The 26,353-nt window shown below is 43.8% G+C and overlaps 1 protein-coding gene across 1 annotated transcript in view; it reads right to left on the reverse strand.

Moving 5' to 3' along the window:
• Window positions 1-1,050: 1,050 nt before the first annotated feature.
• Window positions 1,051-26,353, reverse strand: part of LOC104514208 (protein eva-1 homolog C-like) — a gene marked incomplete at its 5' end in the record, with an annotated part of 46,565 nt that continues 21,262 nt past the window's right edge. The window contains 3 exons of the mRNA XM_010157816.1: window positions 1,051-1,256; window positions 2,477-2,620; window positions 19,309-19,461. Coding sequence (XP_010156118.1) covers window positions 1,051-1,256; window positions 2,477-2,620; window positions 19,309-19,461 — 503 coding nt within the window. The remainder of the gene's footprint in view (window positions 1,257-2,476; window positions 2,621-19,308; window positions 19,462-26,353) is intronic.

Raw genomic sequence — 26,353 nt, forward strand, 5'->3', positions numbered from 1 at the left:
ACAGTTCTGCCACACCTTGACAGCTGCGGATTGATGGAGAAGAGCAGACTGACTGCACTGCTTGATCTCAGAGGGAGATGAAGTCACCCATTTGAACCAGCAATGAGAAAGGCTGAAGTGATGCTCAGAGAAACCCATTTTGTACACCCACCATGTTTCCCAAGCTATGCCAGGATTACTCTGTGTCCTTCACTGCTCTCCAGTGAACACCAGCAAAGCTGCATCCAGCACTCCAGGGATCACGTGTTTCCCACTACACGAGATGGGGAACAGGGATCACAGAATCACAGAATGGTTTGGGTTGGAAGGGACCCTAAAGATCATCCAGTTCCAACGCCCCTGCCATGGGCAGGGACACCTTCCACTAGACCAGGTTGCTCCAAGCCTCATCCAGCCTGGCCTTGAACACTTCCAGGGATGCGGCATCCACAGCTTCTCTGGGCAACCTGTTCCAGTGCCTCACCATGCTCTCCACAAAGAGTTTCTTCTGATATCCAATCTACATCTCCTCTCTTTCAGTTTAAACCCGTTACCCCTTGTCCTGTCACTCCCTGCCCTTGTAAAAAGTCCCCCATGTGTAGATACACATCATGTTCACCAGTCAAAGCCAGTGAAAGTGGAGCACACAAGCAATGATTTATGCACCCTTACGGAAACGTAAAACAAAAAGATACCCAACAGGAGGTTTTCTACACAGCAATTGTTCACTCAACCATAAGAACATCAAACTGCTTGGTTTTATCACTTCTTTTAAAAGAATGCCAGGTTTTACTTCTGTCCAGCACTAGTACATGAGACTGGAATTTGATTTCTTGTTTATTTGCTCTTAACATTTTGAAGGATTTTGCTGTTGGAGGGGAGAAATATGTGTCTGATGATCACAAAATCCATCTCAGAGACATGTTTGAGATCATGGTTTTGAAAAGGAGCCACGGCCACCTCCAAAGGATGAGGCAGATTTCACCCACTGAAAAACAAAACATGCCATTTTGTGCTCTCAAGTGTGACTCATTTCCTGATGCAGTTAGGCTATGACTAGGGAAGTTAAGGTCAGATTAAGAGATCATTAATATCTTTTGTAGTGGACTTTGGGACCAGGACCACAATGCCAGAATAAGGCTGCAGAGGTCTTTGAAGGAGATATCCTCTTGGAAATACATTATGGGTTCTGTTAAGTTTATCCCTGGATTTTTGAGTGCTGGAGCTCTTGTTTTGTTTCACTGCCTTGGTTTCTCTCAAATCTCCCTGAGGATAAGCTGCTTTCAGGCTCTTTATGAGAAAAATGATACAAAAACATCACCTTCCTGGCTAGAAAATTCAGAGGACTTTGCATGAATAGCCTTGCTCTTCTCACTACATCATTTCAAACAAAACCCAAGAAGCCAAGATTAAAAAAAAAATTCAACCTTCCTCCATTCCTGCCAAATGAAACAACAGCCAGACAGGACCTCAGAGCCTGATGCTCCTGCATCAATCTCTCTGCTCTTCAAGGTGCTGTGCATCAGCCATGCACAGAAACTATACGAAGTGCTATAGTGGCTCCATCCCAGAGACCATCGATCAGATTCAGCACAGTTACACACAGCGATTGACCCACAAGACCTGTGGTTGTCTGACGACACCACTGCCTCTGCTACATGCTCCGCTATCTGCTCAGCAGATTCAAAATAGCACCAGTATTTCCGCTTCCAGGTGGACAAAGAAAGAAACAGAGACAGAGCTGATCCTAGCAACAACTCTCAAGCAAATATTTTCAAATACATCAGCTAAAAATGACCAAAATGTCACCACTGGAAAAAGACAGACCTGATGTTTTCGTACCACAGAGCTCAGACAGGAACATTTTTTTCTCTGTTGCAAAATAATATGACTAGGCAGGTAGAAGTACAGTTTCTGCCCAACCCTATGGCCTAAGCTCCCAACTCAGAGCTTCAACTGTTTAATTTTTTCAAAATCAGTATTTTTTAGGAAAATGTTGCAATGTTTACGTGAAGATTTTGGGATTGATTTTCTACTAACGCTGTGGATGAGTATGGATTGGTGATTGTCTTATTCTACTGTTCAAAATGAAATACAGAGCAAAGTAATAAGGATCCTACTGATAACCACAACTTTGCTGCAGTAAAATGAAGGAGCAGGATGCTAACATTCAGGATGTAAGCATCCACTGAGTGGATTGATTTCACTGCCTGATTTTCCTGCCTTGAAGAGACAGTGTTGAACAAATCAACAAAGTATAAATTCTATGTCTTCTGCTTTTTCTATCAAATCAATGAGTAGAAAAAGAGACAAAATTAAACCACTCAAGTGATCCACAGAGTGGATTTGGTCCCTTGTTGACCAAATAACAATCACTGTAAGCCAACTGGAATTTCAACAACCTTTTATGTACAATTATAAGTCTTGTTGTCCTTCACACAGCACTGTTCACAAAACACATACCCCAGTAAGAGTTAAAGAGAATTTTGTGGCTCACCACAGGTGTAGATGACATTAAGATGCTTTCGGATGCCTGGGTAACAAGGATCTCCAAATTCATAGGTGCTGGCATACATACTGCAGCTTCTTTTCCCGTGACAGCGCTTGATCATCAGTTGGAGAGCAGTAGCCGACTGACACTCTAAAAAAAAAAAAAGATACCTGTTTGTGAATATTTGTCCATTCCCATCAGAAATTGCCTAAAATTACCAGATGAAGACTGTGAAAGCACATGCATACGAGCTTTCCATGAGTATTTGAAAATCTTTGTGTTTACACAGGAAAGCGTGTCTGACTCGCAAACACCACTAATCAATTGTAAATCGATGAAAGGAAATTACCAAAAACAACAGTGAAGAACCAGAAACCTCCATACATCCATAGAAAGAAGGCTGCAAATAGAAGGTGGCTTGTTTTCAAAGGGAAAAGGCTATCCGTAATAAAAATACTTCCTTCCCACCTAGTATTTATTCCATAAAGGTCTGAAAGGACTCTAAGACAGGTATCAGTATCTTCGTTTTAACAGATGGAGAAACAGTGTCATAGAAAAGTGAAAAAAGTAACAGCAGCCAATCAGTGCAGAGCACGGAAAAAGACTCAGATCTTTGGATTCTTACTCCAACAGATTTATGCAGAAACACTACAAGCTTTGCCATAAACTAAGAGGTTGCCACAGAAAATATGTTAATAATACAGTTATAATACTCAAATGGGATCCCTGTAGATTTATTTAGCTGTCTGATAACACAACTGACCACAGGAACATGCATAATTATTCGCAAATTCCCACTTCATGGGTGTAAGGGAGATGGACATTGTGATCTTGTTTAGGGAACAGTAAAACTGATTGGATTTGGGTGTGCTGATTTTTTTTCTAGGTTTTGCTTGTGTGGAGGGCTGACCCTGGCTGGGGGCCAGGTGCCCACCAAAGCCGCTCTGTTACTGCCCTCCGCAGCTGGGCAGGGGAGAGAAAAGGAAGAGGGAAATGCTGATGGGTTAAGGTAAGGACAGGGAGGGATCACTCATCAATTACCATCAAACAGATTCTACTTGGGGAAATTGGTTTAATTTATTACCAATCAAATCAGAGAAGGATAATGAGAAATAAAACCAAATCTTAAAAACACCTTCCCCCACCCCTCCCTTCTTCCTGGGATCAACTTCACTCCCCATTTCTCTACCTCCTTCCCACCAAGCATCGCAGAAGGACAGGGAATGGGGGTTGTGGTCAGTCCATCACACGCTGTCTCTGCTGCTCCTTCCTCCTCAGGGGAGGGTTCTCACACTCTGCCCCTGCTCCAGCTCTGTCTGCAGAGTTGTTCCCCTCAGATTCTCACTCCTCCCTCTGGCTGCAGTTACTGTTGCAGAGTTTTCTTTTTCTCCTTAACCATGAAATCCCAGAGGTCCAACCACTGTCGCTGATGGGCTCAGCCTCGGACAGCGGTGGGTCCATCTTGGAGCCAGATGGCATTGGCTCTATGGGACAGAGGGGAGGTTTCGATCAGCTTCTGACAGAAGCCACCACAGTAGCACACACACACCCCCAAAACCTTGCCACACAAACCCAATACAGCTTTTTTCATATTGAGGGGATGAGATAGGAAGGGTTCGGGTAGGCTTTTTTTGCCTCAGGTCACCATCCCCGGACTCCTTCTGCAAACAGTGGTGACCAGTGCCCCTGTGTGTTCTTCGAAGATGTTGTATTTCTAAGAAGTCTAATGAGGGTTACTATGAGATCAAATAATTATAAAGTTACCATCTACCATCTAAGTAGAAATATTCTGTTAAGTGTGTTTATTCCATGCAAGTAGAAAGGTTTGTCATATCAGGAATTTAGAACATGGAAAACTCCAAACTAAATATTTTCCCAAGTATTATTTTCTATCAAACGGTTTGTGCCTGTTTTCTCAGCTAAGGTGAAAATGATTTGTACAGAAAAGCTCTCCAACTTTTAGGTGCCACACAAATAATTTGCTTTCACTGTCCAGTCAGAGCCAAGCACAAGGGGAAGCTGACAAGAAGACTTTTCTTCAACACTACGCTGTTGCGAAAAGCGATGGGAAAGCTACAGAGAAATACAACCCCCTTTTGGTCACTAATTAGGAGGCAGGAGAAATGAAGCCCAAAAGGTACTGAATGCTACAACCAGAACAACAACAAAAGCCATGAGAGACACAGGAAAGACACAGAAAACTAAGCCTAGAGGGCAACATGTCTTTTTTGTCAAATCAAAGGCAGCATTTTATGCTAAAATGACAAAAGAACAGGGCCCCATGTGAGAATTTTCATACTGAACCACCCAAACTTCCTTAGGGGATTTTTGATCCGACGAGTGTCAGAGGTTCCAGTGGAAACATCTGGCATGCAGCAATCCTGCTTTATTGCCTTTTTGTCAAATGTCCAGTGAGAGAAACTCATCAAATCTCAGCACTGCACATGATTTCATGGAGGGCACTTATTCTTTTTATTTGTTATTGTTCTCACACACAATGGTCAGCACCCCATGACTGTCTGCACAGGGGCCCACTACCTCTTCGGGCGGGGCGGGGAGGGAGGTATTACCCATCACTGACCCTGTGAGAGGCAAAACACGTCTTTTCCAGAGGTGGTCAGCCTTTGGGATGCCTCTTATGTATGAATGAGCAGTAACAAACTACAGTCTCTGCCCTCCACCTTAACAAACTGGATTGACTCTTCAGGTGCCAGGCCTATAGATTTGAAAATGCTTCTAGGAGTTTTATCTGTCCTATACCCTCACACTAACGTCATCAGCTTTTCTGGCTATCACTAGTCATGTCTTGGTATTCATGACCTAGTGCTTCCCATGCAGTTCTGACCAGGCTACAATCTCCATCCACACTGACTTTAGCAGCACATCTGCACCAGGAAACCAAAGAGGACTCAAATCGGAACACACCATTATCCCCCTTGTTTAAGTGCTGTCCTGTTCTTTGGAATGATTTTGCCAACTAGCAATACCCCAAACAGTTAATATAGTCTGAGATGTAACAGGGCTAGTCCCAATCATCAATTTGCTGAAGGAATGCCCAGATATTTTGGATGGAAAGTAGAGGAGCAGAGTACATGGTAAAGGGTTTAGTTGCATGGACAGGAGGTCAGTCAGCCACAGAGCCAGGCAGCAGGCTCTTTGTCACTGTGTTCTGTACAGAGTAGCTGATGTGTACATGGTAGATGAGCACAATCTTAATGCTCCCTTTATCAGGTAGTAGCTGCATTTTTTTTCCCCAGGAGAGGACAGTCTTCCCATGATACCCACTGAAAACAACATGCCATACTGTCTACAGGCAGCTGTGGGACCCTGCTCCAGCCCCTTCACCAGCCCCACTACCCATGGAGATGTAGCTTGAGCTATAAGAGCCTCTTCCATGTAGCTCTAGATACCCAGCCTCTTCTACATAGCTCCATCTGCCAGAGCAGGTCCGAACACTGCAGTCCCTACTTGTATTTTAACAGTGCCAAGTCCACCCTGCACTGTCTGGCTACATGTTCACTGGTAAATGAAAACTTACCCTGGCCCACTCCCTGGCCCTGAGGACAACTGTAGTGGAACAACTCACAACCATGCCATTAAACACTCTTACTGTCCAAAACAGAGTGGTGATACCCAGTCCATGTCCTATAACCAACCCCAAACCATCTTCTGGACTGCCTAGGAGAGTGTTAGCTGGGCCAAGGCAGTGAACCATGCCATGGCCCATACTTCATTCTAACAGTACAGACCTGTTTCCAGTATCTATGCCCAGGCCTGGCACTGCTAGTTCACCATCATACTTGTAGCCCTAGACAGCCAGCATCTTCAGGCACACACCAGGCCTCCATATTCACAAATATCAGTAGAGAAATCTTCAATTCTCCAATTGCTAGTCTGCTCCAGCTCAACCTGCCCTAGACAAAATGAGCAGAAAAGCAGAAGAGACTCTCTGCTTCAGATACAGATGGGGATGAAATCCCCTAGCCTAGAAAGTAAGGCACTGAGATTTTAAAAGCCTCTTTTATGTGGACTTTTTGCAAACCTTAATATTTCAAATATATTCAGGAAAAAAATCACCTGTTGGGACTGCGGCACATAAACCATACATTAACTTAGTTGGAAGCAATATCTGTAGCCTATCCAGTCCAACCTCCTGCTCAAAGCACAGCCAGCTTTGAAGTTACATCAGGTTTCTCAGGAATTTGCCCAGGCAAGTTTTGAAAATCTCTACAGATAAATATTCCCCGAACTCCTTGGGCACCTGTTCCAGGGCTAAACCACTCTCCAGGTGAAGAATTGTTTCCTTGTATCTAATCAGATTTCCATTGTTGCAACTTGTGCTCATTGCTTTTGGTGTTCACTTGGGTTTTTTCTGTGCATTTCCAAGTACAGTCTTTCGTAGAGGCACCCATTAGGTAGTAGAAAACACCAGTAAGATGCCACCCTGAGCTTTCTCGAGACAACAAACCCGGGTCCCTCAGCATTTCCCCAAATGCTGTGTGCTCCAGCCCCCTGACCAGCTTGGTGGCCCTTTACTGGACTTGCTCCAGTTTTTCTACATACCTCTTTATCTGGGGAGCCCCAAACCAGACACCCCAGTATACCAGTTGAGTACTGGAATGCCATAGAGTGACTAAACCCTCTCCTTGATGTGCTTACGATATTCTTACGAATAAAGTCCAGTATCCACCTTGCCACCACTGGCACAAGACCACACTGCTGACTGATGTTCAACCCCTGAGACCCATTGGTCCTTTATCGGCAGAGCTGCTTTCTACCCAGCTGGCCCTACCCTGTGCTGTTGCGGAGGGTTATTCAGGTGCAGAACTTTGCACTTGCCTTTGCTGAACTTCACAAGGTTTCATAAGGTTTCTCCACCTCACTGAGGTTTCTCGAGGTCCTTACCCCTTGCTTTAACAACTGTCCAGTTTGGTACCAACTGCAAACTCCATCCCATTATCCAGATCATTATGGAAGATGTTAAGCAATATTGATCTCTGACTGCTTTTAAGTGGCTGCCAGTTTGACTTGGACATAGCATTGTGTCCATTCCCTTGGCTCTTGCAGCAAACAGCCACAATTTAGGCAAGTCTTTACTGTTGCCAATGACCTCCAAACCCTAATGAGCACCAAAGTCTGGTGAATGCAGGAGTGGCAGAGCCATCTGAGTTACCCACATTACAAGATCCAGATAAACTCTACTGACAACACCAGGCTCCCACATGGTAAATCCAAATACTCTTATTTTCCCTGTGGTAAGGCCTAAGCCTTAGGAATTCTCTTGGAATCAGTCGTATTCTTGCAGCCCTGAATAAAAAAAATTAATGCTATGGACAAAATTAGACAAAATACTCACTTCAAAGGCTTCCCTTCGGAAACAACAGGAAATTTTCCCTAGTTTTTCCTCCACACGATTTCTAAGCACAGATGCCTTGTGCATTCCCATAAATGCCAGGGCAAGCAGCCAGCAGTTCTTTGAGGGAGGACTACACCGATACTGAAATTAACTTGGTCTTCCCTCCTGGCTTTTTGATCTGTCAACGTGTTCGTCCTCCACATAACACATTGAACTGAAAAATGTAAGACCAGCAATTAAAACCTCCAAATGGGACCATCTCCCTTATAAACTTCAAAGGATTTGTGATAAGGAGGTCATTTAGCTGGATGCCAAAATATCATATTCAAGCATCCTTATTCCCTCACTAACTAGCCCTGAAGATGTCAATAATACAACTGAGAGATGGCTAGGTGATAGATGAGGCTACAGCACCCTCATAAATCATAGTCACCACCATGTCATTCAGAGCTCTAGAAGTGACAATGTCGCATTTTCTTTCACCGCCATGTCTCAGGAGTATAAGAGCACTCAACATCACTCCTGTTAGCTGTTATGATGTGCATATAGGTAATTTAACTTCCAAATGTAAACAAGTCCTTAGGGAGCTGGGTTGAAGTGAGACCTCCAAGCATATTTGTATCTCCTCAGGAGGTGATTCCAGGTCAGAAGACTTCACCTTCAGGTGCCCAGAGCTCAGAGAGGCAAGAAAAAAAAGGCACTCTTACCCATAACTCATGCAATTAGCCTCTAAAAAAGATGCATGGAAGCCAAGCCCAGCAATGTGATAAAGCGGAGTAGAGCTACGGTCCCTTTCAGCTGGCCAAATTCACATTTTCCAGGTTTTCATAAGTGGGAGACTAGATGTGACACTTATTGCTCCAGTTGGCATGCCCATTCAGGGCAACATCTCCTTTCTTTTGCTGCTTCTTTGCTTGCTAAATGCAAACTGCAGATGTTCTATGCAACAGCATCCTGACACCAGTGACAAACAAGCGATCCCATGTGTCAGAGATATGGGAAGGACACTCACAAATGCCAACACCATATCACTGAGGTAAGTACTGCTAAGCAGAGCCAGGCCTCTGCCAAGAGCCTTTTAAAGCCCACAAAGCTCAAATCCCTCAGCAGAGCAATAAAAACCGCTTTAAGACCTCACAGATGATGGAGAACCACTTACACTGGTTGGGCAAGAGTTACCCTCAGCTTTCATTGCCTCAGTACACCGCCAAAAAGCAAATACGAATCCTGGCTACGGTGAAACTTCCACATGTGAAAGTCTTTAAAGATATGAGCTGTGCTTTTGGAATATGGTATTTTAAACTCAAGTTTGAGTTTAGGAGGGAGTGGGATCAGCTCACTTCATCCTCTTTACTCCTGGACCACTTTCTAGAAGTTGCTTGTCCCTCCAGCCTTGCTCCTGGTGCTAGGTGAATTCCCCTTTCACAGGATCACTCCACAAATGCAGATGGCTGGACAGATTCATTTTGCAACTCATAACCTAAGCCCGCAGTAGGTAATTCATCTGACCAGTTGCTTTTAGTATGATAATACTCCCTGACCTACTATCTTTACCAGCACAGCCTCTGAGTAAAAACCCAAATCAGATGGCAACAAAGCCACGCTGGAGGATTTTACCAGCTGCAGCTTGCAGACAGCATTGGCTTTAAAACTGGAATCAGTCTCAGTGATGTAATGTCCATATCATCAAGCTTACCACAATGAATGGGCCTTATTCAGCTTAAGGCTGCTTCCCAGCATGACTATTTCTTTATTACCTCTTCCTGGTGAAAAAAAGAAATTGGAGCCAATGCCTATTAATCACATCCGTTACTTTGGTTACTCACTGTTACTTGTTTTTCTCCAGTAAGGGTGACACATCCCAAAACAAAATGCAAGCCATACGTTGCTGCTTCTGATTGCAAAACCTATCTGGGTTGGAAAGCATGTTTCCAAACAGTTTAATGTTTTGTATTTTGGTAACTCTGTGGAGATCAGAGCTTCTTCCAAGGCAGCAGTCATCATAAATGGATCCACAAACAGATTTAGACACCTAGTTTTGAGATGGGTGACTAATGCCACAGTGAAGTTGGGCATAGGCCAGATGCTCAAGACCATCTGCGCATCTGTTAACCTCATGATCAGACCCACATGCCACATCCAAGGTTAGCCTGCCAAGGCAGGTTCCTGCACAGATGAGGCAGGCTGTCCACAGCAAGCAGGACCATGTACACCTGAAGGTGTATGTTAGCATGCTGTAAGGCCGTCAGGTAGCGGTTTCCCACAGGCTGTCCATGGATCTGGAAAGGCAGCAGGACATGGAACATACCCCAGTATGAACATGTGTGCACTTAAAAAAAGAGAAGAAAACTCTGCCCACTCGTCAGAGGATGCACTCTGAGTCAGGGAAGTTAGCAAAAAAAATGCTGGAGGACTCATTCTACCTTTTCAACCAACCAAGTATAATGTCTTGAAGTATCAAAAGGACAAATTGATTGGCTGTAATTAAAGGCTTCAGAAAGAGAATCACAGCCTAAAATACTATTTCCAGCAGTGCACGTGAGATAAGTGATTAAACTGGTACAGGAGTGGTGGTACCTGATGAAGAGACAAATCCTGTGGCACACTCTGGCTCAGTGTAAAGGCATCAGGACCACACCTAGATCTCGAAATAAAAAAGCCAACAAAACCCTAGCATTCCTTGCTATTTTTTGAGGAGCAGTTGAAAGGAACAACCTAAAATAAATAATTCCCTTTGAGGGAAGTAATTTACAAACAACTGACAGCTCTAGGAAGAAAATCCTCCCAAGCAGAGGACAGGATTTTTCTCTGAAACACGCAGCACAATTTCTTGCTGAGGAGTAAAACAGGACAAAGTTACTTGTTGAGAGCTATGAAGCAGAGAGGACAGAATGAAAGATGGAAGATGCAGGAGCCAATTAATAAACAGGAGAAAAATTTAGTCCATGTAAAGAAAGCTGACAGATGCCTGAATCAGTGCTGTGGTTATCTACTCATCTGCCAGAAGAGAAAGCAAACTTCGACGGAATGGCAAAAAGTACGTAAGCAGGAAGAAAGTAACTCCAACCTCACAGGTGAGGCAGCTGCCTAAATTCCTTCACGTTTTACCTAGGAGTGACTCAAAATTGCCCCATTCTGCAAGAAAATCTCTATCATGAGCAGGAGGGAAGGAACTTCTCCTGCTCTTGGAAACTTTCTCATTTTTTTTAAAGATGCTCCAGTAGCTGTGATTGATACAAAGTCCAGCTCCTTCATAAAGCAACAGCTCCTGGAGGTGTCTAAACCTCTGCTTCAGTAGCAAATTTGCCATCCTAGCAGCTCATGAAGGATGTCTTCATACAGTAGTGATGAGACTGTCTGCACCACACACAATCCCAGGCATTTTCAGCTCACCCTATGCCCATTAAATCTGATGTTCTCTTTAAAAGCCAGTGCAGAAGATCGTTAACAAAGATGGGCTTTGACCACTTTCTCTCTACAGTAAGCATCCTGGGAAGGTAATTTGTTTATCAGCAAAGTGCAGTCACATGGGTTTAGATAGGGGCAACAAAAATACCCTGGATTTCTCTTCCTTGTCACGGCACACAGGCCTCTACAGAGGACACAAAAAGGTGAGTTGGGTTTAGAACCATAGGGAGTGTGGAAGACAAGAGGGAGAAAACCAAACTACAGATACTTAGCCCTTAAGACCAACCTATGTAAACACTGACCAATAAGAACAAGCTACCCTTAAGAAAAGATGCAGAAGCAGATGTGTAAAGAGGAAAGCTCAGGAGCAGAGACCCAGAACAATTAAAAGGCTGCTGGTTTGGAAGCCGGAACAGAACAGGCTTCAGAAAACCTGCACAGTCAATCTGTTCTAAGCACAAGAAAACCTTCTTCAAGCAGGGAAATAAATTAATTCATTAGAAGAGATTGTTAAAAGCACTTATGAGCTGTAAGCATGGGCAGAGGAGAAGTTTTGCTGGATAATCCACTGGGCTGTGGAAAAGGGTTTGGCCCATACATTAACTCTGGTTTCCCAGGTACCTGCTCCCCAGCTGTGGTACAAGTACTATCTGATGCTGTGCAGAACAGTCAGAGAAATGCTCCAACACGTCATGATCAATGCTGAGGCCAAGAAGAGTTGACCTCCCCTACAACAGCATCAGTCCCAGCATGCGGTTTCTTTTCCTGTGAGCTTCTATGTTTGAGGGACCTTCTAGTTGTTTTTCGCTTTGGCAGTGCAAGGTACTCTGGCATCACACTGAGCTGGATTTTGGATATAAATTGCCATCATCCTTATTACAAATAGCAGCAGGGAACTTGTTGGTGCAGCTGGATATATCGTCTGTCTTGCACAATGTCACTGAAAACAGCAGGCTGAAAAGAAATCTACATCCACACACTAGAAGGATGTGCAGAGAAGGCCAGCTTTACATTAAAAAATATGTTTTAATGAAAGAGAGAGAAAAATTACTCATCACACACTTCATAAAACTTTGGAAACTTCAGCAGTAGGCCCAAAAAGAGAAAATTATCTTAAAAGAAACAGATCACATCTAGAGACTGCAACTAAGGATTGACTGCAGTTTAATTTCAAATGGTATGGTTACGTTTAGAAACCTATGGTTTATTAATGTGAACTCAAATCATCTTCTCACCTTTGTATCTGGAACCAGAACATAAAACATATGAAGGTCCAGCTTTGCAGAGACTGACTCAGAGTGTGTAAAGTTGAGCAAATTAATACCATTTTGCAGGTTTGGGGGCTAAAGTGAGAATCTGAGGACAGCTTCAAACGTGGCTCCAAGAAGTCTCAGAGAACAACGCAGTTTTGGTCTGGCAATGACAGTAAAATTTTACTATTTAATTTGCAGCAGAGTTGATTGTGGGCTGTAAGGCATTCAAGATAATAAGCAAAGAAGTTACCATCTTTTGCTTTACTCGGTAGAAGATAGGGATGGCACATTCAGTGCATCTACTGCTATGTGAAGTCCCTGAGTTCATCTGTCCTTCCTATTCAGTACAGCCCAACAAAAGTACTTTCCTGGCCGTGGTTATAGTTTAGCAAGTGTCTAGACACAGGCTGAAGCAAGGTCTGAACTTCAGAAGCTGTGGCACTGCCCCAATTTTTTTAAGAGACTACCCAGCTGACACAATCTGCAAGCCACTTCTTGCCCTTGGTCCCTAAAATAAAGCATGGCGTGCTTGCAAGCTCACCAGTTTCACATTACCTTTGTTTCTCAGGCTCAGCATTCACCACTGTGGTAATTTTGTAATATTCTTGAGTGACATCTGAATTATTTTAAGAAGAGCTTTATCAGTTCTGAACGAGTTACACTGGTTTTCATTCAGAGCAACTTCATGAAAATAAGTCGAGGTTCTATAGATTTAAATCTCTTAAATTCTTCCCTTTATTGTGAGGATTATATTCTGGATTTGCTTTGAACCAATAGTTGTGCAACAGGCATCTTAAGATCAGCTACTAAACAAGTTGATACACTGATACAAACATCCACTTTCCTTCCTCAAATATCATACCAATATCATCGCGGAGCTTGCTCGTGGTATTTAAATTACTACTTTCAGAATTTTTATTTACAGCCACTGCATGGGGTCATACTCCACTGTAAACAACTTTTTTAAAACCAAGTTGGACCCTGGTTTTGAGAAGGATGTTGCCCAAAAGCAAATTTGAATGGATTTGTTCATTTTTTTTAAAAAAATAGCAATTGTGTGTATATAAAAAGAACTTCATATAAATCATTTTTTACGACTCTATGGAATCCAACAATAGTTTGAGTTTTCTAGAAACAGCTGTAAAATTATTTTAATTACCTCCTGGTGTTTTGAGACAAAAAGCGAAACATGCAAAATATCTAAAATTGAAGAACAACTTTCTGAAAGCAGGCATTGTCCCACTTTAACTTAGCGTTCTAAATGGGAATTTCATTTCAATTTAAATTTAATAAGGTATTATATGTGAATTAAACAGCAACTGATATTTATTTAGCCTTCCAACTGGGACACTTGTGGGTTTTATTACATACAAACAGATTGGCCTCTAAAAACATGTCCTTAATCATGAGCTATACACATAATAAAGTAGTTTCTGCACTGAACGTGAATGAAATGTACATGGAGTCACACCTCTGGGTAGGGGTGCTCTGGAGGAAAGATGCGCCCTGACTCCCTCCCACATCTGCTGCTCATCCCACAAGCCCAGCCTTACAGCCGTTTTAGAGGCTGTCATCTCCCGCACAGTGAAATCCGGACGTAGCGTGAGGGTGTTTCAGCCACAAGCACTTGGATGGACCTGCTGAAGGACACCATACTAAGTGGCATTATCTGATCAGCACAGATTTCAGTGGATACCCCGTCTCCTCCTGCCACCTCCATCCGTGCCAGAGGTTACTACCCCTCATCGCTCCAGCTCCACAGTTTGGAGGCCTTTAATTTCTCAGTATTTCACATAAGATTAGAGCTCAGCCACAAATTGATGGAAACGGGATGGAAAATGGTCACGGGTGGTGAAGCGGAAGAGAAACAAATGCATGGCTGGAGGGGCAGCAATCTCAAAACCAGCTCTGGTGTTGGCAGGAACAGTAACATGGACAACAGAATACAATGGATTTTTTTACTGCATCTATTTCATACTTATTCACATGCTAGATGTGATCACAGATGACAGACCAGAAGGGTCCATTATTTGTATGGTGTAATAAATATTTATATGAGGGACTGTGAAGGCTCTGGTTCAAGTCATATATACATCTGTATTAAGAGGAGGAAATCAAAACAAATGGGGTTGGATCACCTTCTGTCACTGCATTAAAATGAAAAACGCCAGGGAATGAGCACCTAAAACACAGGCTCCTTTGCCGAACTCATTCCTCTGCTCTTTCGTTATCAGATCCAATGAGTCAGAGAGCACACTGACCATCTGAGTTTCCTCAGGGCTTTGTAGACACATCCATTTTCCCCCTGCAGAGGCACAGGGGAGAACTTGTATGTTAAGTGACATTTCACTTCTCAGCATGACCCAGAGCTAGGCTTTGGAGCCAGAGTTCCCACGATCTTACGCCGACTCCAAAATCAAGCCCAGATTCCTTCTATCCAGGGTGAGGAGTTAAATTGCTGTGGGCCCTTTGTATACGTGATGGAGAGACAGGGTCCTTGAGAAGGAGACCTGGATCCTGATGTTAGAGGTCAGCTGAACATTGTGCATCTCATTCTTTGGGGTTTAGGGGTGTAGCTACCGTAAAAATGTATATGTGAACGAACCTGTCAGGTGCCCTGAATATAACTCAGTGATATCAAGAGTGATATCAAGGATATCACTCCACTAAATGATAAAAAGGGTAATCATTTTACATCCAATTTCTTCCTCCTCGGTCTCCTAATTAGATCATTACCTTGCACTCAGACACAAGTAGGAAAAGGCCATTTTTTAAATTGGCTTCTCTTGGTATAAACAAATCACTCAGAGATGCAAGCAGAGGCAGCTGTAAACAGCATGATGAAGGGGCAAAGAGCTCACAGGGCTGAGGGATATTAATGGTTTGTTGCTTGCGAATAACCCTTTCCCCAGAGACCTCCCTATGCTCTGTGTACTCTCTGCACATGCTGGCAACAAAGTGGAGGCTTTTTTAAGAGAGTTACAAATAAGGTCAAATTCCTTTAGGAGCTTTTCAGAGTTCCCAAGGCATTCAAGGAAGGGTCCAGCTGTTTGCAGGGGTTTCCCATTACAGCCAGAGACACAAGTTTCAGCATGCTTCCAGTTAAAAGAAGATCCTGGCAGATTTTCTGTGTAACATGACAGGGATAGGATGGACTTCTTCACAGATGCTAAGCACATTCATATAGACATTAGACGGAGAGAGAGCATGCATCTGGCACGGGACGGTGTGTGAAGTCTGACTTGAGGATCTTACATCACCCCAAAGCAGCACAACAATGGCTGGGTTATACAGGAGTTAAAGGGCTGCAACATCACGATACCTCAGATCCCTCCACTTAAGCATTTAATGTACCTCCTGTCTTGGCAGAATCTAAGAACCTCACCATTAGTGGACTTCAGCTCCTCAACGTTCCTGCAGGAGTACAAGGTCTTGTTTTTCAAGGCAGAACCAACACAAATTAAATTATTTTTTCCTTTACCTTATGGCAGAGTCAGAAATATATACAATGCACTATTAGGCCACCCCTCCTCCCCATCTAGGACTTCAGTTCTTCAAAAACCTCATCTGTAGAAGTTGTACATTTCTAATTTCAACCAAAACATGCATTTTGTTCACAGAAAAAATGGAATAACATTTTCTGAACTGTTTTTCATTAGGAAAGGAAGAAAAGATACCCTTTCCCACTTTTGGGGCAAGTATGAGTTCTGCACTCATCAAGTAACTAATGCTGCCTGGATAAAAATAATCACTGAAATCTTGTCCAGGACCTACTTCCCAGGAAAAGGCCCTTTGCCAAGGCTCAGACTCAACACAGATCATCAGTCCCATGAAATTCAAACAATAAATCTTCCATGTGCAGAACATAGCTGGGTTCTGCCTTACGGGAACTGGATGCTGCTGCGAAGTTCGAGTCACACAGTCGTGCCTGTAACATCAGTTCACTGAGAATGTCTGGGATCAAACGCTGCCACGGAGCAGCCCTCCATGTCGCACGGCTGTGGAAACGTGCAGGGAATGTTCTCTAGCTAGAGAAAGCTTTGATTGATAAGCCGGGATGTTTTCACCTGCTCCTGCAGGAACAGCATTGCCTGCCGGGTTGGGCTGGCCCGTGGCAGGAGTACAGTTTCTGGAGCAGGATGGGGGACCCTGCACACCGCTCCCACAATTGCCGGAGGCAGCTGGGAGCACAACCCCCTCACTGCAGTGCTGTAAATGTAGGCAGGAGTATTATTTCTTGCAGCGTGCCGTGGGGAATCACGGTGCAAACATGCTTTTCTCTGATTTGGCTTGCAAATGGATCCTACACCGGTTTCTCCTGTGGGGTCAGGAGAGGAGAGATAACCACAGCCACAGCTCACCTGCCCACTCCTGCATCACCAGTGCTCCACCCCACTGGGTCAGCTCACACAAAGAGAAGAAGGGAAGGTCTCAATAAGCAGATACTGCCTGTAGCATTGGCAGCGTCATGCTGAGGGGACCAGCAAGCTCTTGCTGAAAACACTAGCAGACCTGGAGAAGCACTCTCAAATATAGCTGGGATTTGAGGGATGGAGCATGGTGAGTTGAAAGGCCACCTGTTAACTCACTTTTTTTTTTAGTTAAGCTCATACACACACACCCTCCCCTCTGAGGAATTCAGCATACAGGGGAACATCAGCATCAATAGCTATACTATCCATCTTTCACCCTACACAGACAGTGCACAAATGCCTGGGAAAACCTGCAGAAGGCACCGTTCCATGCTGAATGCCTCACCTCTTATCCCCAGTCCTGCGGGGCATGCAGCCAGCCACTGTCCCAGAGGTGCTTCCCACCCTCCCTTTGCTGCTATGCAGGCAGGACAAACCTACCCCCCAGCATCCCAGCAGCACCAGGCTGACTTACAGATACTTGAGACCCCAGCAACTCCAAATACGCAGATATTTGCTCCTGTCCAACAGCTCAGTCATTTTTAGCATCAGTTCACAGTTTAAAACCTTGCTCTGGTTTTCAGTGTAAAGCCACGTCGGCATTTCCACTGCTAGCTTGGCATTACACTGCCTTGTACTGAGCCTGCTCCTGTAAATAGTTTCATTTAAGAGCTGCCACTGGAGGAAGACCCCGCCTCATCCCAGCAGCAGCCTGTGTGCTACACACTAGGATCCAATACTTTATTTCCTTGGGCAAACATCCCAATTTGTAGAGATCATAAGGTCAGTTTGAAAACAACAGGATGTACAAGCGCTACAGAGGTATGGCACGTGCAGCCGTGCTGTCACAGCATGCTGCTTGTTCTCTTAGCTACAGCTTCGCTCTCCCAGCTCCACTGCCTCCCATCCCATTTTCTAGTGCCACATTCCCTGCTCTCGGCCCGTACAAGTTTAGGGACTTTGCATCTGGGCAAAGAGTAAAATTTTACCCTTTGTGGCTTCACATGGAGTTTTGCTTCATGCTGACATTCAAAAGCAGGTCCCCCTTGTCACTGGTACATGCCTGCTTCTGCACTCTCAGCAAGGACAAAGGAGTGGTGTGCTCAGGTATACGCTAGAAACTCATCGAGTTTCGCTGACTCGGCAAGTTCTCACCCAGCAGCTCAACCACCACACCACCAGTGTGCACACGCTTAGCCCATCCCAAACACCACATGAAAGGGGCCTAGGCTAACCTGTTACACATATCTGGTTTGGCTTCTGCACACTGGCAACTGGGGGACACCAGGAGCACATGCAGGGACAGAGGTCACCTCAGGAGACAGGAGGTAACTTGTTAAAGGATGGTGACTCTCCTGCCGTGTGTCTGAACCATGGGACTGTGTAGGAGACCCTGCACCACTCAGCTGTGCTGCAAGTGCTCGGATTTTCACAGCTACAGCACTCACCATGCTGCACAAATAACCTGACTGGCCTGATTCCACCTGTGGTTTCCTATTGACACCCATCATCTGCATGTCCTATCGTATTTCCAAGCAGGCACTTCACATGCTTCTATTTGAACAGCATTTAACTCCTTAAGGGCACGGGATCAGCAGCTGTGAAACCAAAGATCCACAGATACAGCTGAGCAGATACCAGCACAGGCAATAGCAGCAGCTCAAGCTTCCCTGTACAGCTCTCCTGAAGCCTTTCCCCCTTTGGGGAACCAGTTAATTCCCCTCTCACCTCTGCAGAGAAGGATGATGAGGAATGCCAGCCACAGGAGTTTGCACTGTGGACATTTGCTCTCTCTGCCACAGCCTAAAATACTCAAACTCATTTTACGTTGGCTCAAGAACAGACAGTTCTAATGAATGCTTTTAAATGTATTGATCTTTAACACATGAATGTAAGAGACTGATGGCCTGAGAGTAAAGAAGCTATTTGTAGGTACTGTAAGTCAAGTGCAACATGATGCAGCTTAACAACTTGCTTTTTGAATTTTCACCCCTTGCTTTAATTCCAGTAAAAGTTTAAATGCAGTATCAAGACTGGACTTGGCCATGGATGGTCCATAACATTTGCCAAAAAAATGCTGTTCCATACTATAGATAGAGGCTCAGTGTATGGACCATCAGGAGGACAGAAATTGAACAAGAAATTCATGAAGTCCCTTCAAGTATATAATCTGAAGATTCTGTTAAGTCGTGGTAACTTGGCTAGGGCATCTAGCTGAGCCTCAGTTTGGTGTTCGGAAGCTCACCGCTGATTGACAAAGTGCCATGTATCAGGAGCACCACCGTGGAAGGCTGCATGAGCCAGTGCTCCTTTTCCTAATGAGGACCTGCGCCAGCTCTACCGTGATGACAGCAAATGAAATGACTCTGCCCAGCGCAGTCCGTTCTGTCAACCCATTCCCCCGCTTACCAATCATGGGCATCCCTAGGTTTTGGTATGGGCACTCCAGGCTGCCTCCTTGGGTCCTTCCAAAGATAGCAGAGTAAATGGCTATCACCATGCTCTTCTTACAGCTTAGCCTCAGCTTGTCATCTTCACAGGCTACTTTACTCGTGTATTCATCTGGAAGGAAACAAACACTTAATTACTCAGCTGATCCAGAGGCGGGCACGCAGCACGGAGGGATCCCTCTCACCTCGCCATGTGAGAGGCTGTCAGAGGCAGTGGCGATTCTGGGCATACGCCCAGAGGTGCACATCAGCTGCCAGCACAACCCCAGCCTTACAACTGCATTTTCTAGGGTAGCACTGATGATTTGCATTATGCATTCTCTCTCTGGCATTATCAGCACATTTCATGGACATATTTTAATCTAGCACGTGTCAGTTTTGGTAAATAGCCAGTAATTTCATTTTGCAGACAAGTGAGACCTGGCAATTGAGTGATTCTCACATAGTGATATTAGAAGCCAGTGGCAGAGGAAGGTAAAAGCCTGTCTTTAGGCACCTCTCTCATCCACAGATCAGTCCTTTATGTGCCAATGATTTATTCTACATCACAGCAGCTCAAATGCAAACATAATTACGCTCTATAGCTTTTTTTCACAGCAGCTGTCCCTTGGCAGATTCAATAGGAGCTATACTACATTTGTTAATGATGGAAGCTGCTCTTCCCTGTTGCAAATACAGACATGTCAAGCTGCTCCCCAAATCCTTCTTGAAATGGTCAGCCAAGGAATGCAAAATGCTTTTGTAAGGCTGGTGCATACAGAACAGTCACTCAGTTTACGTCTGTCAAGGAGACTGAGCAATGATTTCATAAGAAATCACACGTCATTCCCTTCTCTTTACTATTATTATTTGTATTATGGGAACCCCTAGAGGTCCCAGCCTAGAACGGGCTCTCCCCATGGGTGTCTGCCAACACAACACAGAAGACGCTGTTTTGAAGAGCTGAGTCTTTACAGCTAGACATCTACCACTGTGAAAGAAAGAGACTAAGAAACATGAAATGGCATGTCTACAGTCACCCCAGCCAACCCAGGGTGCAGCCAGGAATATAACCTCAACCTCCCCAGCCTCTGCAGAGGGACCTTCCACTTGATTATGTTATTTACCGTTAGAAATTAGATGCTGCCATAACAGCATCCAAATTCTTCATGGGAAGGGTCCCTGACCCATGGTAACCTCCCAGGCACTATCAATCACTCAATCTGAAATGCTCCTTGCTATACCAGGTCCAAGTTATGCCGTAGAGCACACTAACGACCAAACAGTGGAGATAACCACCAGACAGTGCCAGGGGCTGCCCCTGGCCCTGTATCATTTACTAGCATAGACATGACTTTTGTCTCTCCCGGTCACTGGTTCCCTATACCTAATATCACACACACACATGTATGAGAACTTGTGCAAAGTCCATGTGCATCAAACTACTCAGTAACTGAGAACACTAGCTAATAACTACTTTATAGTTTAATACTTAAGTCTTCACATCATGGCAGCTAGCACTTAATGAGACATTTGTGACTGTATTGTAACTATAGGTTCAGGAATCATTCTTCCTTATTGGAGGTGGAGAGGAATTTTCCACCAAAGTTGAATCATAGAGGTATTTATGCTGGAAGACTCCTCAAGAGGACATCTGGTCTAACACGTGCTCAAAGCAGAACAAATTCTGCATTGGATTAGATTTTTACAAAGAAACTGCATGGAGAAAATACGTATTATACTAAAACAGGCACACGCTGATTTAAAAGAAACATCTGAGAACAAAAAGCTCCTCGTGCTCAACTTGGAAATTCTTATTCAAAGCCAAAAAATAGTCTCTCAAAATAGCCTATTACCTGGTGATCAGAGCATCCACCTGGAGTGTGAAAATTCTGGTCCAAATCCTCACAGTCCAGGTGAGAATTTGAACCCTAGACACTACTCCAATATATAGTCTTCCCTCTCACTCTGCAGTCTTTTCACAAAAGGCTCTGAAAGATCCTACTTTTTATCCCACTGCAGGGAAGCTTTTAAACCTCTAAAATATTTATTGAAAGGGAAAATACTTTCTCATCCACCCCTGTAGATGAAGACAGAATTAAGACCTAATTCATTCATGGATGAATCTGTGTGATGAACACATACCCTTCAGCAGTACCTGTAGGGATAAACCCATGACCAGCGAGCTGAGTGGGTAAACAGTGACAGGAATCAGGAATAGCAGCTCTTCTCAACATCAAAGTAAGTAGAGAGGAAGCAACCTCATAGAGCTGTGAACAATCAATCATCATTTTATCTCTGTAGGTATTTCATCTGCAACCACATGAAGGCATCACAATGATACAGTGAACTAGGCTCTTCTCAGTGGTGTCCAGTGACAGGACTAGGGGCAATGGCCATAAACTGGAACACAGAAGGTTCAACCTGACCATGAGGAAACCCTTCGTCACTGTGAGGTTGACAGAGCACTGGAACAGGCTGCCCAGAGAGGTGGTGGAGTCTCCTTCCCTGGAGAGACTTTCCAAAGCTGCCTGGACTTGTTCCTGTGCGATCTACTCTTGGTGATCCTGCTCTGGCAGGGGGTTGGACTAGAGGATCTCTAGAGGTCCCTTCCAACCCCTACCGCTCTGTGAATCCTCTTCACCCGTAATTGTTTCCCATAGGATTTTTGTTTCTTCTTTGAGGGAAGTGGGACCAAAGCTTTAACCTGGCTACACACAGTGTAAAACTTAGCAGAGTATAATAGAACTTTATAGACTTAATAGAATTCTTTCTCCTTAGGAAAAGAAAACCATGGATTCAAACTAAAAGCACAAAGGCACAAACCTCTGCAATGGGACAAGCTATACATAATTAATATTCAACCAATTTCATAGAAAGGGAAAATACTTGTGACTGGCTAGAGTGGTTGAAATATGAAATAGTTGATTAACTTTAGTAAAAGATCAATTTTAAAGTCTCTAATGAGCGAGTGCCAGGGTTCTCTGTGAAGGTCTTATTTCTTACAAAGCACTAACTCAATTTCCTCTTCTGATTTGGTTATTATTAGCTACATCTCCCAATTAACAAGTATAACTGATTACTTAACCACATGTCCTGTGGACCCATCTAAGGTCCTTAGAATATTTATTAAATTCTGTTGACCATTCAAAGTTAGGGCTTGCCATTTGGAAACATGATGGTATTTAAACACAGTGAGTATTGCGTGTAGCCTAGAAGACAGCGGGATGCACAGACATCTCTGCTGAAAGTCAAGAGACAGGCAACAATAAAACTCTGCCTCCCGCATTTGCAGTTCTTACCCTTTTAGTCACTGTGGGAAGTCATGTTCAGGACTTATGGGGGAAGCTGGCTGACGGACGGCTCGAGATATTAGACCAGGGAGGTGAATCTACCTGAAAGGAGGTTGTAGGGAGGTGGGTGCTGGTCTGCTATCCCAGGTAATTGGTGATAGAACAAGAGGATATGGCCTCAAGTTGCAGCAGGGGAGGTTTAGATTGGATATTAGGAAAAACTTCTTCACTGAAAGCGTGGTCAGGCATTGGAATGGGCTGCCCAGGGAAGTGGTGGAGTCACCATCCCTGGAGGTGTTCAAGGAGCGTGTAAAGATGGTGCTTGAGGACATGGTCTAGTGGTCATGGTAATGTTGGGTTGATGGTTGGACTGGATGATCTTATAGGTCTCTCCCAACCTTAGTGATTCTGTGATTTTGTGAATCTGAGTGCACGCCCCTTGGGAACCAGTGCCGTTTATGTGTGATGTGCAGCTGGCACCCTGCTGTGCGGAGTAAGAGGGCTGTGCCACCTTAAACAGATACCAGCTCACAGCCACTAAGTTCTGCCCTGGGAAACACCTACTGGAGCTACCAGTTCCCGGAGGTCTGGCTGAGTCCAAACCGGTTAGGGCTGCAGTCCCTTGGCTGGCACAGGCAGAAGACACTGCTTTCTTAAAAGGAAGGGGAAAATAAAAAAAAAAAAAGGAGGAAAAAGAAAGGATGAAATACACAGTAGTATTTCCGACTCCCAAAAGGTTCCTTTAAAGCTTGATCACTGGACAACAGATACTCTCAGTGTTTCTGTGCAAGCTGACAGAAATCTGGATAAACAAACTGCAAGTGATGTTACAGAGGACACAAGTCCCTGAAAGTATTTTCTGCTTCACAGCATTGCCACCTCCATCTTAGCCAGGATGAACCCAAGCCAGGTGTCTTTCATCCAGACACGGATGGCTCCCAGGCATCGGACGATGGTAAGGACAGTGACTACTATAAAAAAAATACAGAGCTAAGCATCATCCATACGTTTACTTGTACTTCAACCCACAACAGCCTTATATAAATACTGAAAAGAACTGAGGCAGCATAAGTGACATGAGAGCTGGGACTGGGAGCGAATCCGCATTTTTTCTTTCTCACTCTCCCAAGAAGAACTGGCCTCCTACTGATCAGTCACAATCCAGTCCTAAGCCCGCTATAACTGTTACAGTCTGGATATAATTCAGTCCAAATGCAAACATTTGTATTAGTGGGTTTCATGTTTCACCCTGAAAAATTAAACATGCTTAAATGGCCTAGGAAAGGTGGCAGTGATATTCAGCAAATGGCTTGCTCAACTCTAATCCCCCATGCAGTCATTTGTAGGGCAACAGAGATTTACCATGATTAAGATATTTGCTAAGGATAATATCCCTTTTATTACTGCCTGTTTTCAGAGACACTGGTTTAAACATAACTCAGTAGAGACAAACCAAGGAGGGAACAGCTGCAGGCTTTTCTAGACACGTTTTTAAAGGCCATTATATGACATGATTATAACATTGCTAGAGCAATTAAAAGAAAACAATTATAAATGTTTCTAGTGGGAAAAATGGCGCTCTCAAACATTAAAGTGAACAAGACAACCCTTTGTAATTACAGGATGTGTACAAGAATATTAAAGTATTGACCTGTAATATTGATATCCATTTACCCAGTGTCTTAAGAACATTTTCACCAATGGTTCACAACAATATTCTGAATGATCATGATTAGGAAGCTCAAAACTAAATGTCAATTGGCTCAATTTCTGCAAGACCTTAGCGATAAAAGCTCCTAAAAAGTTTTTGTGTCTAACAAAGTGATGGGATGCATTAACGGCAGAGGTCTACCTTGCCTAAAACTATATTTTCCAACTGAACTTGTGGCAAAATTCATGAAATTTTGCTAATTAAAATATGCATGCTTCACTTAATCAGCAAATAATAGTTGACCTGTTTCCTAGATCAATTTCCTAGAGCAGGAAATACATGTAAAGAGAATTCTGTCTTCCTCACAAAATCCTAAAGGATTAAAATCTTAGAATCAGGGATCTGAGCAAAGAAAGAGATTTGGTAGGAAACAGAGATGGTTCTGCCCACTTCCTTATCAGTCCAGGATTGTTTCCCCTAGAAGACCATCTTATCTACTTTATAAATTAATGAGACTGTACCCAAGATGCCACTTTAGAAATGAACCGCACTCCATGTTAGCCAATAACTTCTCTTTAGCCCAATTTTTGCCTTATTCACTTTCATCCAAGCTTTATTAGCTGTTTCACTGCATATCGCCCCAAACAAAGAACATTTCTTGCCTTAAAATCCATAAGTCTTTATTATATCCAGCCATTCCACCACCACCTATTTTCTTTAACTGATAAATGAATGTGTTTAACTATTGGGCGGAGGTTAGTGTTGGTTTGTGAAAAAGGGCATAGGGACAACTCCCATTCGCACTCAGCCACTCTCTCCAGAAGATCTGCGTTAACTGTTAACACATCTTAACTGCACTTATCAAGTACAGATTAGTCGCAGTGTCCAACAGCTGAGATGCACAGCGGGCCGGATGGTGCATGGGGAATACACAGCCTTTTAGTCAAAAGTTCAAATTCAATTCATTTTTACGGACACTGGAAGTCATCCCCAAATAATAAAGATGATGATCTCACCCATGATGAGATTTTGCTCATTTCAGCACATCTAGACAGAACACACATATTGCAAAAGTCACCACATAGCAATTTTTTGCGTCAGCCTAAAGAGAAATGCCAAAATAAGGGTTAAACATGAAAATATGAACTCCTTACTATGGATGTAGTCACTCCAGACCGTAATTCACAGAAGATAGATGCTACAGAGACTGTCTAGGCCAATCACCATGTTCATACCAGAGTCAACTAGAGCAGCAGGGTGCTCTGGGCTGTTTCATTCAAGTTTTTACCTCCAAAGATTGATACTCCACAACTTGCTTGGGCAACCTCTGCCACTGACCCTGTTAATCATGTGAGAGACGAGTATATTATCTCTTTCAGAGAAATAAGATGAGTCTCCAAGACAGGAAACTTATTAAACACTAAACCAGATGCTTCTAAGCAGCATCCTGGAACAAGAGCGCCTGTGCAACAGGACTGCCCATGAACAGCTTGTCTTGGAGATATACCCATCCAGCACCCTCCCTTGTAACCTATGACCCTTGTTTTTAATACATTTTTATTTTCCCCCATCATCATCTTTTCACCACAATCCCATTCCTCTGTTTGTATATTTGCTCACTTTTTATTTCAAACTAGCGTTTGTCATCTGAGTTTTGCATCCTCTTTTACACTTTGGAAAATATAAGCAGATTCTGGCCTCCAAGTCCCCAGATGCAAATAAGTCAACACAGAACAAAAATTCCTCACAGTGGCAAATGCCTACTCTTTAGACCAGTGCACAGTGTACCCCCCCTGCATTCTGTTTTCTTCCAATTTCCTTTCACTTATGACATCCACCTCATATCCTGAGTTCTAGAGTTTCCTCCTCATCTGTGTGAACCTGCTACTAATGAGAACTTTCTGTTCATCTCAGGATTTGAATAAATCCACACAAATCGAGTCTGCATTCCATTAGGCAGGATTGGGTGGAGGAAACCTTTTCAGGAGAGCAAAGGTCTCCAGAGTCCTCAAGTACAGCCTTTCCTCTGATTCCCCCACAGGCACTTAAGCTGTGAGCTACGTGGTCATTCCCTCATTTCA

This window comes from Eurypyga helias, unplaced genomic scaffold, assembly GCF_000690775.1.
Source record: "Eurypyga helias isolate BGI_N326 unplaced genomic scaffold, ASM69077v1 scaffold2768, whole genome shotgun sequence".
Classification (NCBI taxonomy): Eukaryota; Metazoa; Chordata; class Aves; order Eurypygiformes; family Eurypygidae; genus Eurypyga; species Eurypyga helias.